The 14,063-nt window shown below is 46.7% G+C and overlaps 1 protein-coding gene across 1 annotated transcript; it reads left to right on the top strand.

The window, feature by feature from the left end:
* Positions 1 to 7,983: 7,983 nt before the first annotated feature.
* On the top strand, positions 7,984 to 9,869 carry CHST2 (carbohydrate sulfotransferase 2; the record flags this gene model as incomplete). The annotated part of the gene is made up of 1 exon (XM_082487308.1): positions 7,984 to 9,869. The coding sequence occupies one exon, from the start codon at positions 7,984 to 7,986 to the stop codon at positions 9,280 to 9,282; it is 1,299 nt and encodes a 432-aa protein (XP_082343434.1). The 3' UTR covers positions 9,283 to 9,869.
* Between the last annotated feature and the right edge of the window lie 4,194 nt (positions 9,870 to 14,063).

Here is a 14,063-nt window from a genome sequence, read left to right as displayed (position 1 = left end):
CTGCTGGCCACACTACTTCTGATGCAGCCCAGGATATGGTTGGCCTTCTGGGCTGCAGTCACAGGAAAGGTAGGATGAGCACAGCGTAGGCAGTTTATGTGATGAGGTGCATGGGAGGAAGAAAATGCAGAACTGAGGCCATCTCTGTTAGCAGCAGTGAGCTGTTACACTGGCTGTGCCTCTCTCCAGCTCCTTTTCTCCAATGACGCTTGAACCCATCAGTCAAATCTGAGAGGAGCAAACGCCTCCAAGATAATTTAGTTTCTGCAAGATCTGCGAAAGACCAAAATGAGGAAAGAGACCTCAGATGCCCCCAAAAGATGGGAAAGGCTGGAATAAGAACTACTGATGTTGTTAGAGCCCAGAGCATTCATCTGGGAGAGATTACAAGTTTAGAGCTCACAGTCAAGAAACACAGTATGTTGTGATATCCCTGGACCTACTCACTCTATTTTTATTTTCACTCTTATGTGGACTGGGCAGGTACTTCCCATAGCTGTCTGCCTTAAATACAGAGCATCCATTTTACTCTTGTTAAGAGGTTGCCTGCAAGCAAGCGTGGAATCTGTTTCTTGATTCTGGTTCTTGGGCTTCTGAGGCTGGACCTAAGTCTGAGACTTCGTTCATTAGAACTTGTGTATGGTAAGTGTGCCTGTAGAAAGGTGAGCATGGAGAAAGGGCAAGCATAAGGTCTATGTTATAGGTCTCAGAAATCTTTTCATGAAAAGACTTAACCTAGCAGAGTAGGTTAATTCTGTATGACAGACTGTTCTGGGTATAAAATTCAGCTGGCGTGGGAAGAGGAGGGTGGAATTCATGTGTGCAGTTTGAATTTGTGGAAGATGGATCAGGGAATTAGCTTGTGCTCAGGATTAAACTCCAAGGTCATTACCAGCAATCAGGATCATCACCAAAGTCACAATTAGAGGTGAAAACCAGTTTTCATCTTTTTAGTCATGCTAGAAAGGTACGCCTTTGTTTCAGGAATGATTTAGCCAGGTGTTTTCACCAGCTAGATACTGTGAGAGCTAACACCGCAGTATTGCAAACAGAGAAGCTCAGAGACTGGAGATGAACCTTCTGAACAGTATAGAGATTTTTATTACAGCTGATACTGGTCATTTTCATCATAAAATCTGCATCTCTTGGGTTGCTGGTGACATATTTTTTTTCCCAGAGTTTTAGTTTATCTTCCCTGCACTATAGGAAAAGAACTGTCTGCTGATTAACTGAATGGACAGTATTGCCTTGGGCAAATGCTGGAAGAGAATTAGCTATAAAATTTAAGACATGAGACTGGGATTGAATTCTGGCCATTGTGTGAATTGAGAGGCTGTGGATTCTCATACTCTGTTTTTACAGAGGGTAATTATACTAGATAATTAAAAAAAAAAAAAAAGAAAAGTTTACAATAAAGCCCAAGTTCTAGGCAGTTAGGTTTCACTGGGGGTGCTCGTCTTTCACACCAGCCTGTAGGAAGTCCTCACTGTGATACAGAGTAGAAATTTTATACTGTTACAGATAGAGTCCCTTTTTCACAAATCCTGAAGATTTTCAAGAGTTACTAGTGAATGATTTATATTATTGAGTTTTCAAGAGATGCAATGGATTAATTTCAAGATCTTTCCTAGACAGTCATTTAGAGCATGTTGCATGTTGCCTACATGAGAAACACTGAATTCTCACTCTCTTTTGTCCTGAGCTCTGTATTTGAATTTTAAGACAAGGACTGGGGACTCTCTTCCCTGCAATTTACATTTGTCCAATCTGTAGTCAAACGAGGACCAGCTATTTTGCTCCATCATCTTGAGGTGTTTAAGGCCAGGTTGGATGGGGCCTTGAGTAATCTGGTCTAGTGGAAGGTGTCCCTGCCCATGGCAGGGGGGTTGGAACTAGATGATTTTTGAGGTCCCTTCCAACCCAAACCATTCTATGATCCAAGGGAATGTTGTGTGACTTCTGCTGCCTGCTGTCCTCGGGGAGGCAAGAGCCAAGTGGGGCCCCAGCACCCTGCAGCACAGCAGGAGGTGTGGGGTGATGTTCTGCGTGGCACCGGTGCCTGGACAGAGCCCCCCGGTACCAGGATGCTAACAAGGGGGAGAGGTGTACTGACCAGCTGAAGAAATTTGGGGGTTCCTGGGCACTGCAAACCAGGGGGGTGGAGGATTGAAGACATTAATCATGGTGCTGGTTGTTTGTGGCTGAGGTGGCTCTTATGTGTGACCTGCCAAAGGTTTTGGAAATTCTTGATGTGAAACAGTACGTTGCCTGTTGTTTTAAGGTACGCAGTTATAAAAGTAGAATCTCTTCATTTCCTTTAGAGCATAAAACTGTTACACAACAGCTGAGAAAAGTTTTCTGATTTTAATAAAAGTCAAATAGAGACTTAACTACACCGCAATGTCCTCAGGATGTTCATAAAGTTCTGGAATTCCTTCAGCTGCACAAACAGGAATTTATAAATATTTATTGAAATTAACTTTATTGAAAATGTCACCTGTGCAACTGGAGGTGAATACAAAGGAGAGAAAGGTGGGGGTAGAGGAACAGCTTGCTACAGATAGGTCGTTCACTTCCCTATGTATTTCTGGTTTATGACTAGCTGGTTTAATTTTGGCCCATGCCAGCTGCTTCTGCAGCACAACTTCTGCACGCACCGCTCAGAAGGAACAGCCGAGAGAAGAAAATGAGTACTTTAGACGGCTGATTGCTGCACCCATCGCTTAATCGAATGTCTGCTGAGAACTTCAGCAGTATTGGAAATAAGTGTGTTTCGAGGGAAATCAGCCACTACTCCTGTATGAGACTTTGAATAAGCTGTTAGAAGTTATGCACAGTACCAAAGGGAAGGGTGCAAAATATAAACATCTCTCATTTTAAAGGCTATCATGCATTTTTTTTTTTTTCCTCACCCATTTCTAGTGGTGATGCCAAAATATAGTCTTAAACAAATTCATAGATGTCCAAGTTTGGGCAGGTACACAATTTTGTATAAATTTTATTCACATTTTGTGATCTGTAACTTGCGCTTTAAAGAATCTCACTGTTGAGCAGTGGTTGAGGAATTTGGCATCTATATTTACCCTGAATACATTAGGCTAGATATGGGAGTTTTTAATCAACACCCAGAACTTATCACACACTAGGTGTATAACAGCATAAACCTCCATCTTTCATCCAAAAAAATCTGTTTTAAAAAATAAAGTCTTGCTGAAGCTTGACTTAAGGAAGAATTTCTTCACCTTGTGCCCACTCCATCCTTGTCAACATGAGAAAGACAAGTCTTAAAGCACAAAAAATCAAGTCAGGAAGCGTTCCAGTACGGATCAACCCTTTCACAGCCCCGTCTCTTAAACAAAGGGATGTTAGCAGAGAATTCTGGCTGGGGTGGCAACAGTTTGGGAGGAGGAGAAATCCTTCAGCTAGTCAGGATTTGGGTTGTCTAAATATTACATGTAAAAATCATAAATTTAATTGCTGAATATAAAATATTAAACTGTAACATAAAACATTTACGCTTTAAATGCAAAAAAATGCATTTTTTTTTCTGCATCATAGTTTAAATTGGGGAGTTTTGATCACAGTTACTTACCCCTCACTTTGTACGTTGCTTACTGCAGAGTTTGACATAAACACAGCCACCTTATTTACATCTGAGGGATGACTGGGCTGTAGTGTGTAACTACCTGCGCAGGAAAAGATGCATTTTTTTCTGCTCCATCAAAGCAAACAAGATGTAATGTTTAAAAAGTGATGCTGGCCTAGAAATAAGTGTTGGGTTTTTAAGATTTTTTTTTTTTTTTTTTGGCTTTTTGCTTTTTAAATTCTTTTGGGGGGAGTTTTAAAATTTTTTAATGGTGAATTTTTCTTACTGAGGAAAGGAAAGTTTTATTATTTGACATGAGTGATCTAGTATACTGAAACTAATGAGCCTAAATTAGACTGGCATGAAATAACATAGAGGGTGGAAAATGTACGCTGAAGTGTCTGAACAAATTTGTGAAGGGCTGTATCTGTTCAGCTGCAAAATGTTCCTCTTTCGCGTGCTTGCTGTGGCTCTTATCACGTAAGTTTTCATTCTATTGGTTTTGCACATAGGCCAGGCAGAAAGAACACGCACAGCCTGAGCCACCTGCTGAGATACCCTCTACCCACTCTCCGAGTGGGTTTCGAGAGACTAAGCAAAACATGGTACCCTAGAAATTATTTGAAAGGACATAAAATAACTCACTATGGTGCTGATTTTAATTCAGTTTTCAATTGGCTACAGTAGTATTTAAGCCCGTGATTAAAATAAAGGAAATGCTTTAGTATTTCAATGTCTTGGGGCTCAATTTCATGGTAGTTTTTTCAAAGTCTTAGGGCAGCTGTGAAAATCCAGGAGGTAGCGCTGTAAGGGGAGTATGTTATCAGGGTTGTCTTTGGTGAGGATCTTGTCCCTGGGCTCGTTACAAAACCCTGCCCCATCACTTTCTTTTCTACTTTTTATCTATGGCAGTCTACATATCTTTTCTTTACCGCAGTGCAAAAACCAAGGGAAGTTCTTAACTGCCGTCTACCAGGCGACGATGTTTGTTAGCACTTGGAATCAGACGATTGAGTCATTGGTACGATGTCTTTACACTTTTATAAATCTCTCTTTTAAACTTGTGTGTGTGTGTGAACTTTTCAGCTACTTGTGAGATTTAAAATGACTGTCACAGCCCATTGCTCTGGTTGCGTGTGCTGCTGTGCCTTACCAACCAGCTGATGCCTGCTGCGTGGCCAAGAACCGACCCGGACAGCTCTTGGTGGCCGCTGCCCGCTTGTCTGCCTGCACTCTTGCTCTGGAAGACCGGCAAATACTATAAATCCCAGAGTGCAGAAGGAAAAGAAAATTTCAGAGTCCCTTTAAGGAGAGTTCTTTGTATACAATGACCACGGCCTGAAACAGCGTGCGTCAGCTTCATCGACAGATCCACTGAGTGAGTGATCTGGGTTTTTGCCGTCTCTGTTTGTAATACTTTGCATCAGATGTGTAGATGATTTAAAAAAAACCCAAACCAAACTTGATGTGAATTGAAAGTTGGCTGCATAAATCTTTTCCATATAAACTTATTAAATATTCATTGATATTGAGTTGCTTAAAGTGATAACTTGACTACCAGGTCTGAAACTTGTACCGGGAGGATCGAATATTGCAGCTGCACTGAACCTGATTGATTTCAGTTGGGTTCTGCATGGGTGCTTGAGTCCACCTGCGCAGAATAAATACATATGTAACTCCACTTTTGAAAAATAAGATTCCATTTTGCAGCATGTCGGTCGATTAAAGAGCTGCTCGGCCCCATGTTTTCCTAGATAGAGGTGGAGCAGCATAATGAAGGCAGCATTACTGTCAGTACTCGCACACTCGCCGATTCAGAGAGACGTAGCTGCTGTGTAACAGCAGGGAAGGTGAAGAATCCAATTACAGCTTTTAATGTTTGGGTTTACTGATTAGTTTTGCCATTTCAAATATTATATGTGCAGTTCATGTTTGCTTATCTTTAGTTGTTACTTGCTAAATTTTAAATTGTGTAAGAACTGGAGATGGCTTTGTAGGGTTATTTTTGTTTTTTTTTTTTTTGGTTTTTTTTTTTTTTTTTTTTTTTACAAAATTTCATACCTGTCTCCAACCAAGTGAAATGGAAAGAAGGGATTAATTTGAACTTCATGGTATTTTAATGATTCTTCCCTGCTATGAATTGTTTTTGCTCCCTGTAGTCTTTGTCCTTTATTGCATTAGCGCTGCAGTACAACATTGACAGGGGATACTGTTTTATGAACTATGGTGTCTCAGTACTGCTGTTATTCATCATTTAATACAGCCTAATTGATGCTATTACACACCATTCCAAAATTAAAAATAAACATTTCTGCTTTAGCTGGGTGGTAACTTCATCTTTAGTGAGCATGGAAAGCCAAATAAATATTTGATCCGTACCTTTATAAAAGGGATATAAGCAGAAGTCCTTTTGTACGTGAAGAACTCAAGGATTAGGACTAAAGACTAAAATAACTGCAAGAGTTTTATGCTGCAAGGTGCTTCCCAGGTATATCCTTCTTCATTATATACTGTGTTCCAAAAATTACAAGTCAATGGTTTTAAGCTCATTGGCTTTAAAATTTGCATTTATTTTGGCAACTATATACAAATTATTTTTGCAGAATGTGGCTTTAAATGCTTCCTCTGGAGCGCTGTAAGTAAAACAATGCCTTCCCCTTTCCCCTTACTGTTTGATGAAATACGGACTTTTCTCAAATATTTAGGGGTTGTTTTAATTCCGCAATTAACAAGCTACTTCCATACGGAAAGTCACAGTAACAATGTAATACTGCTCCCAGAGTCACTGGCAGCCTGGGAAGTGGTTCCCTTGACTTGTCCCGTGTGGTTTGATGGCCGCATCCCACGTGGGACAGTGGAGCGTGGGTGGCAGTGGTGTCCCGGAGCTCGCGCTGCCACCCGGCCCTGCGAAGCCTGGTGGCCCGGAGGAGGGAGCAGGGAAGAGCGGAGCCCTCCTGCTGTGGTTGTTACCCTTCACTCTGGGGCTGGAAGGGGCATGTAGAGGCAGCCTGGCTGTTAATATCCCTGGAGAAAATCTGGGAGGAGTATGGAAATCCTTTTGATGAGGGATATAAAGATTGTGCGCGCATTCAGCTCCTTCACCCTATTGTACTGTTTTGTTCTCTTTTTTTTTTTAACAGAGTGTCACCAGACATGACACACACCAGATCAATCTATGTTTTGTCCACTCTGTGAGCATAAAAGCGGTAGTGTGCTGTAGTGTTGGATCCATGTCATTCAGAAAATAAATGTTCCAGCAAAAACTCGTGTCAGTGTCATCTGTTGTGGAGGGAGGGGTCTGTCTGAGCCAGGCGCAGCCCCCCGGCAGATCACATCTTCCCCCTGCTCTACAGCGGTGGGCCGTATGCACCCCAGGGGCGATGGGACAGGCTCTGGGGCTGCGGGCACTGCTGGGTAAAGAAAGCAACTGAAAGGAGAGCCAGCAAGGGCTGCTGTAACTCATAGTTGCCCCTCTGCCCGCTCTGATAGCCCCTGGGGAAAGGAGGCAACCTCAGAGAAAATGCCTTGGCGTGCCAGAGTCAGCGGGCAGCGCCAGCGGCACTCGGATGTCTGTGGGCCCACAAGTGTGCTTGTGCTTCCCTGGCCGCGGCGGAACGGGTGAGGGACCCTGCTCCCCCCGGGGCCGGGCTGCCGGAACCCCCCACGAGAAGGGAACAGCTTCTACCAGCGCCCGTCGCACACGGCCGTTTCAGACGCGGGCCGGGCTCTCCTGAGAGGCGGCAGGGGACGGCACCGGGTGGGGAGTGATGCGGTCCCGCACGGGGCGGGGAGTGATGCGGCCCCACGCGGGGCGGAAGCGCTGCGCATGGGTCCCTCCGCCGCCGTGGGGCGCACGGGGCCCGGCGGGGCACTGCGGCGGCGGCGGGAGTGGCGGCGGCGGCCGCCAATGGGGAGCGCGGGGCGGGGCGCCGCCGTTTCGGGCCGCACCTCCGCGCCCGTTCTCTGCGCGGCGGCGGCGGCGGTCGAGGCTCCCCCCGTTGCGGCGCCGGGCGGGGGCGCGCTGGCAGCGCAGGGACCCGCCCGCCGCCCCCTTGGTCCCGCCCCCGCGGCCGCGCTGCGGGGCGGAGCGGAGCGCGGCGCCGCCTCGCCCCGGCGGCCGCCGTGAGCTGGGCTGCGGCGGCGCCCGCGGCCGCTGGGCGATGGCGGCGCGGAAGAAGCGCGGGCGGCCGCGCGGCTGCTAAGTAGGGCAGCGGCGGGGCGGGGGCAGCGGCGGCGGTGGCGGCGGCGGGGCCGTCGCGGCGGCTGCGCCATGCGGGCCGGGCGCGGGGGGCCGGCCGGGAGACGGCGCCGGGGGCGGCGCGCCCTGCTGCCCGCCGCGGGCCCCGGGGCGCCGGGGCGCTGAGCAACAGTTGGCCCCGCCGCCGCCGCCGCCCAGCATGAAAGTGTGCCGGCGGAAGGCGCTGGCGCTGTGCCTGGGGTACGCGCTGCTGCTGCTCCTCGCCGCCCTCAACCTGCTGGAGTACAAGTGGCGGCGGGAGCCGCGGCGCTGCGGGGAGCCCCCGGCCGCCCCCCGCCACCACCCCCCGCCGCCGCCCCCGCCGCCGCCGCCGGCCGGCAGCCGCGGTCCGGCGGGCGCCCCGCGGCAGCTGGTCTATGTCTTCACCACCTGGCGCTCGGGGTCGTCCTTCTTCGGGGAGCTCTTCAACCAGAACCCCGAGGTCTTCTTCCTCTACGAGCCGGTGTGGCACGTCTGGCAGAAGCTGTACCCCGGGGACGCCGTGTCGCTGCAAGGGGCGGCCCGCGACATGCTGAGCTCCCTGTACCGCTGCGACCTCTCCGTCTTCCAGCTCTACAGCACGGCGGGCGCCGGCAAGAACCTCACCACGCTGGGCATCTTCGGGGCCGCCACCAACAAGGTCATCTGCTCCTCGCCCCTCTGCCCGGCCTACCGCAAGGAGGTGGTGGGCATGGTGGACGACCGGGTGTGCAAGAAGTGTCCCCCGCAGCGCCTCAGCCGCTTCCAGGAGGAGTGCCACAAGTATCGCACGCTGGTCATCAAGGGCGTCCGCGTCTTCGACCTGGCCGTCCTCGCCCCGCTCATGCGGGACCCGACCCTGGACCTCAAAGTCATCCACCTGGTGCGGGACCCCCGGGCCGTCGCCAGCTCCCGCATCAAGTCCCGGCACGGCCTCATCCGGGAGAGCCTGCAGGTGGTGAGGAGCAGGGACCCCCGCATCCACCGCATGCCCTTCCTCGATGCCGGCCACAAGCTGGGCGGAAAGAAGGAGGGGGGGGGCGGCTCGGACTACCATGCCTTGGGTGCCATGGAGGTCATCTGCAGCAGCATGGCCAAGACCCTGCAGACTGCTCTGCACCCCCCTGACTGGCTCCAGGGCAACTACATGGCTGTGCGCTACGAGGACCTGGTGGTCGAGCCCATCAAGACCCTGCGGCAGGTGTATGGCTTCGTCAACCTGGCGGTCAGCCCAGAGATGGAGAAGTTCGCCCTCAACATGACCAGCGGACCCGGCTACTCCTCCAAGCCCTTCGTGGTGTCGGCCAGGAATGCCACCCAGGCGCTGAGCGCCTGGAGGACTGCGCTCAGCTACCAGCAGATCAAGCAAGTCGAGGAGTACTGCCACCAGCCCATGGCCCTGCTGGGCTACGAGAGGGTTGGCAGCCCTGAAGAGGTGAAGGACCTCAGCAGAACGTTGCTCAGGAAGCCGCGGCTGTGACGGGGCAGCGGGCGCCCGCTGACCGACCCCGGGGGTGGCTGAGCCCCTCCGGGGAGAGGAGCCGCTCGGCTGACTTGAGTGAGGGAGGGAGCCGGGAAAAGCAGCCTGTGTTCTGATTTCCTCCAAAGACTGCTGAAGGGTAACATACAATAATGTGACGATTTCTTTCTTTCTTTCTTTTTTTTTTTTATCCCCCCCCCCCCCCCCCTGCATTGGGTTAGATGCGATTTTAAAAAAATGAATAAAGTGGAACTGAAAATATGTGTAGAGCCCCTTTCCCCTTCTCTAAAATGCCAGGCAGTGATTCTGTACCAAAATCTTCTTTATGGAGTTCTGGTGGGTTTGAAGATGGTAAGAAAAACTCTTGCACAATTCCTAACACATCTTTATCTCCCCTGGTGCGGAGGGGATGCCCTTGGAAAGCATAATGCTGAAAATCAGACTTTTGTATGAAAGAAAATGTTCAGACATGGTAGTAATAAAAAAAAAAAACAATAAATGATATTCATTTTTATAATTACCTCAATTGTTTGGGAATTACAGTGTTGCTTATGTACAGCTGGAGAGGATGCTTGCTTAAAATAGCAACGTGGACTTTTTTAAGGGTATGGGTGGAGGGCTGGTGTGCAACATTTGACGTGTTCAAAGATTAGCTGCTCTCGCAGAAACAAGTGCAGATCTTGCAACTGTAGTGCAGGTTTCATGGCTATGTCAAAGCAGGTTTCTATTTAACTATTGTCTTTTTTGTTGTATTTGATAAATCTTTCAAGTGCCACTGTATTAGTGTCCTAAGACTTTTAAAACGTTTGCCATCACAACAGTATTTATTTTTGTCTTGACATGTATGTCCAGGAGTCAGTGTCAAATAGAAGTGGATCTACGGCGTGACAAGAAGTGCAGGATTTAAAAGGACATTTATCATACTGGAAACATTAGCATGTGTGAAAACAAAAATAAAATTCTATATATTCTATATATTCTATAGTGCTAATAATACAATAAGCTATTTAAGATATTTCTTGACGATTGGTAACAGGGAAGCATAGAAAAATGCATTTAATGATTTATTTTTCCCTTTTGTCTAAATATCCAAAGGTATATTTATGTACAAGGAGGGAGGAAACGTACAGCTGTGTGTTCATAGCTGTAATGGAGCTTTTATGGAGTCAACCTAGCGTGTGATTTCGGAGCGCTGGTTAGATATGCGTTTGTTGTGAATTGTCATTGCTGTACGATGGAGCCAGATGGTGGTCTGGCTCTTTCTGGGAGCTTTGCCTAGAGACTGTCCCATCGTTAAAACTTGATTAAAAAAAAGAGAGATTTTACTACTTCTGCTTTTATAATTTCCTGAAAAATTCTCGGTTTATTAAAGGTTAAGTGGTGTGTTGCATATGAGAAGTGCAGACACCTCAAGTAGTTTTTAATCTTGGTGGTGTTCTCTGATGCTCTTTGAAGGCTTGGAACTTGAGGTTTTAAACAAAAGTGATTTTGCCAAACTCTTCTCTTAAGAGACTATAGACTTTTCTACAGGAAGTACATTTTGCATTGCCTATTTGGGTGTTGTGCCTTCAGCAAATGTGAAGAGTATGAGTAGGAAAAAGAAAATTGATTTGTGAAAATAAATTGATATAAACAGGATGCTGATAAGTGTACGTGTGTGTATGTGTGAAAATTTTAGTGATGTGTAATATGTCTATTTCTTGTATTAGTACTTTTAAGTTAAACAGGTGATAACTAGCTGCTAAGCTATTTGAGTTCTTGATGAAATTTTGGCATTAGTTGTTGAACTTACTCTGAAAAGGAAACACATTTAATAAACTAGATAAAAGATTATTGCATAAGGTTGCCTATACACTTGCTGAGTGACTACGTTACACATGTCCATTCCCTCCGTTCATCACTATCAGCACAAGCAACATTAATAATATCTATCACTGGGAGATCTTATAATTGGCCTGTTAAAATATATTCCAAAATTCCACATAGTAGTGCTAAAAATGGGAGGGATAGTTAATTTGGTATTTAAAATGCATATCGTAGAATCATAGAATGGTTTAGGTTGGAAGGGACCTTGAAGATCACCGAGTTCCAACCCCCCTGCCATAGACAGGGACACCTCCCACTAGACCAGGTTGCCCAAGACCACATCCAGCCCGGCCTTGAACACCTCCAGGGATGGGGCCTCAACAACCTCTCTGGGCAACCTGGTCCAGTGCCTTACCACCCTCAAAGTGAAAAATTTCTTCCTAATGTTTAATCTAAACCTGCCCTCTTCCAGTTTAAAGCCATTCCCCCTTGTCCTATGGCTACATGCCTGAGTAAAAAGTCCTTCCCCAGCTCTCCTGTAGGCCCTCTTTAGGTGCTGAAGGTACTTTTGTCTTTGTGAAATTAGTTATCACTGTATGTATTCTGAGTGGATTTTGGATGGCTGGGTTTGGGCTGTACCCTGTGTTTTTCTTTTTTTTTTTTTTCCCCACCAGTCGGTGTGTCCTGGGGCAGTGCTTGAAAATCTGATCATCTGCTTATAGAGCGTGTGGTTTGCTTTTGATCCATCCACTGATTTATGAAGCACGCCTGCTACCCACTGCACAGTCCTGTCTGTCTGTCTGTCTGCCTCCTAACAGCCGCGTGTGTTTGCCAGCTCTGCTGTCGGCAGGGCGAGCGGGCCCGGGGAGCGGCAGAGCCTCCGCAGAGCGGCGTGGTGCCCGCGGGGAAGCGAGCCCAGCTGCCCCTCCGGGCTGGGACGCTGCTCCACCATTTCGCATCCCGCTGTCTTAAGCGTGAAACTTTGCTGTGGTTTCTAAATGGAGCTTTCTCATGACAGCACGTTACAGCATAAGCTCTTCTGATTTGGGGGGCTGAAGCACAGTCATTTATGTGTGCAGAATTCCACGGTCTCTTCTGGGAAAGTTTTCTGGGTGAGTAAAGTGAACAGGAATTGATTGTCTCTGGGCGTCTGAAATAGAAGAGCCCGATTGACTTAGCTTCCAGAAATCCCCTTTGGATTCTAATTATGTTAAAAAGCTCATCCTGTCGTTCTGAGAGAGCACTCGCTGCTCTGCTAATAATGGTGCATTGCAAGCATCTGCTTCACTTCACTGATCCGAATGGTGTGCCAGTGGAGTTACAGCGTCGGAGTCTGGTCCATAATTTGAGCTCCACCTACTACATTGCAGCAAGGAATTACCCAACATACTGTACAATTGTACCTGGGCATGTTTTGGTGAACAGAAGAAGTAATGCAAAGCTCATTTTGTGAAAATAAAGGACTTCAATTTTGTTCAGGTACAGCTTCAGGAGGACTGAATGGGACTCTGCGTGTGTAAAATGCCAGTGGGCTAAGCCCTACGTTTAATGCTGCTCCATTAAAAAAATAAGTATGTGAACAACTGGCAGTTAAAAGAGGCCATTTTTAGTCCTTTTTTATATTCAGAAAAGAGGATTAGAGGAATTAAAAGCCAAACATAGTTGAAAAAAAGAAAAGTTTTAAATGTGGAAAATTAAAGAGGAAAAATAGGGTATCAGAAAGATTATGAACGTGGTTACAAAAGAGCTCTGCCTGTTGTGAGGAGGGACATCTAGCTGAGGTCAGAATACTTTAATACTTGACTGTTATGCTTAAAAATAGCACCTGGGTTTGCTTTCTGTCTGATTTAATAATTACAATGTGCTGCTTCAACTGAAGCTAATGCTTGTATTAGTGAAGAATCAATAGCATATACAAGATACGGGGTGCGCTAAGTTGCGCTGAACTGTTTGGCCCATCGTTTCGATGGAACAGAGAGGTCAGCGCGCAAGTACATGTTGTTTTCTGCTGTGAACAAAACCAGAAAATAGTACGAGTATGGTAAATGGTAATGATCACTCAGTGCAGAAAAACACAGGAAAACCCTCTGTCCTCCACTGAATCAACTTAAAACGCGAGACGTGTAAAAGTGTGCAAGTTGCTGCAGCTGACCTAATAATGAAAAAATGGTTAGATAAAGTATCTTTCGGTCTTTCTAACAAAAGGAGGAAGTTCTTCATTTTTCCGATCGCTTCATAATTTGTCAGGTGTTAAGCTTCATGCCCTGATGGGTACAACAAACGCAACTGACTTAATTTAAAACCACAAACCTTGTTTTTTAGTTACGATTTGAAGTCTGGGCTCTAGAGATGAAATACTGGTGTTTATAATCCATTCCGAAACCAGTGTTTTTCATCCTGGAGGCCATGAGAAGAAGAGTGGGATTATTCTTTACTTCCCCCCTTCATTTCTAATTGTTGTGGCGTGTTTTAAGTGTCCTTGAAAGCGAAGAGTGTTTCACATGAGCTTTTGCACACCGCAAGGGGTGGTCTCAGAGTCTGTGCTTCAGTTTTCCCCTGTACATCCCTTTAAGTGCAGTCATGGGTCTCTTTGGAGCGGTGAATGCCAATTGTGTCCAACTGTGTGGGGCTGCGTTCTGTGAACAGATTGAACGTCAGGCAAATGCTGCCTGTGTTACTTAATCAAACAGATCAAAAATGTTCTTATTCTAGTGCCATTTCAATTAAGGGTGTTGTACCAGGATAAATATTGCTCTGCTGGAATTATGCATATGAATAAGGAAAGCAGATTTAATTTGGAGGCTCTAAGTGAGCGTGAGACTGCTAGCCAGTGATGTATCCGACTTCGATGGTCAGTGCTTTCTGCTAGTTCCTGGCAGTCTTTGGATGCGGTTTACGTTTTGTATCAGAGCTCCCGAGCAAGATCTTATGAAAATGTGCAAGTGTTCTAAAATAAAAAAATACATGGTATAACA

This window comes from Vanellus vanellus, assembly GCF_965231255.1.
Source record: "Vanellus vanellus genome assembly, chromosome: 8".
NCBI classification, from domain to species: Eukaryota; Metazoa; Chordata; class Aves; order Charadriiformes; family Charadriidae; genus Vanellus; species Vanellus vanellus.
This window is presented reverse-complemented; position numbering and strand designations above follow the sequence as displayed.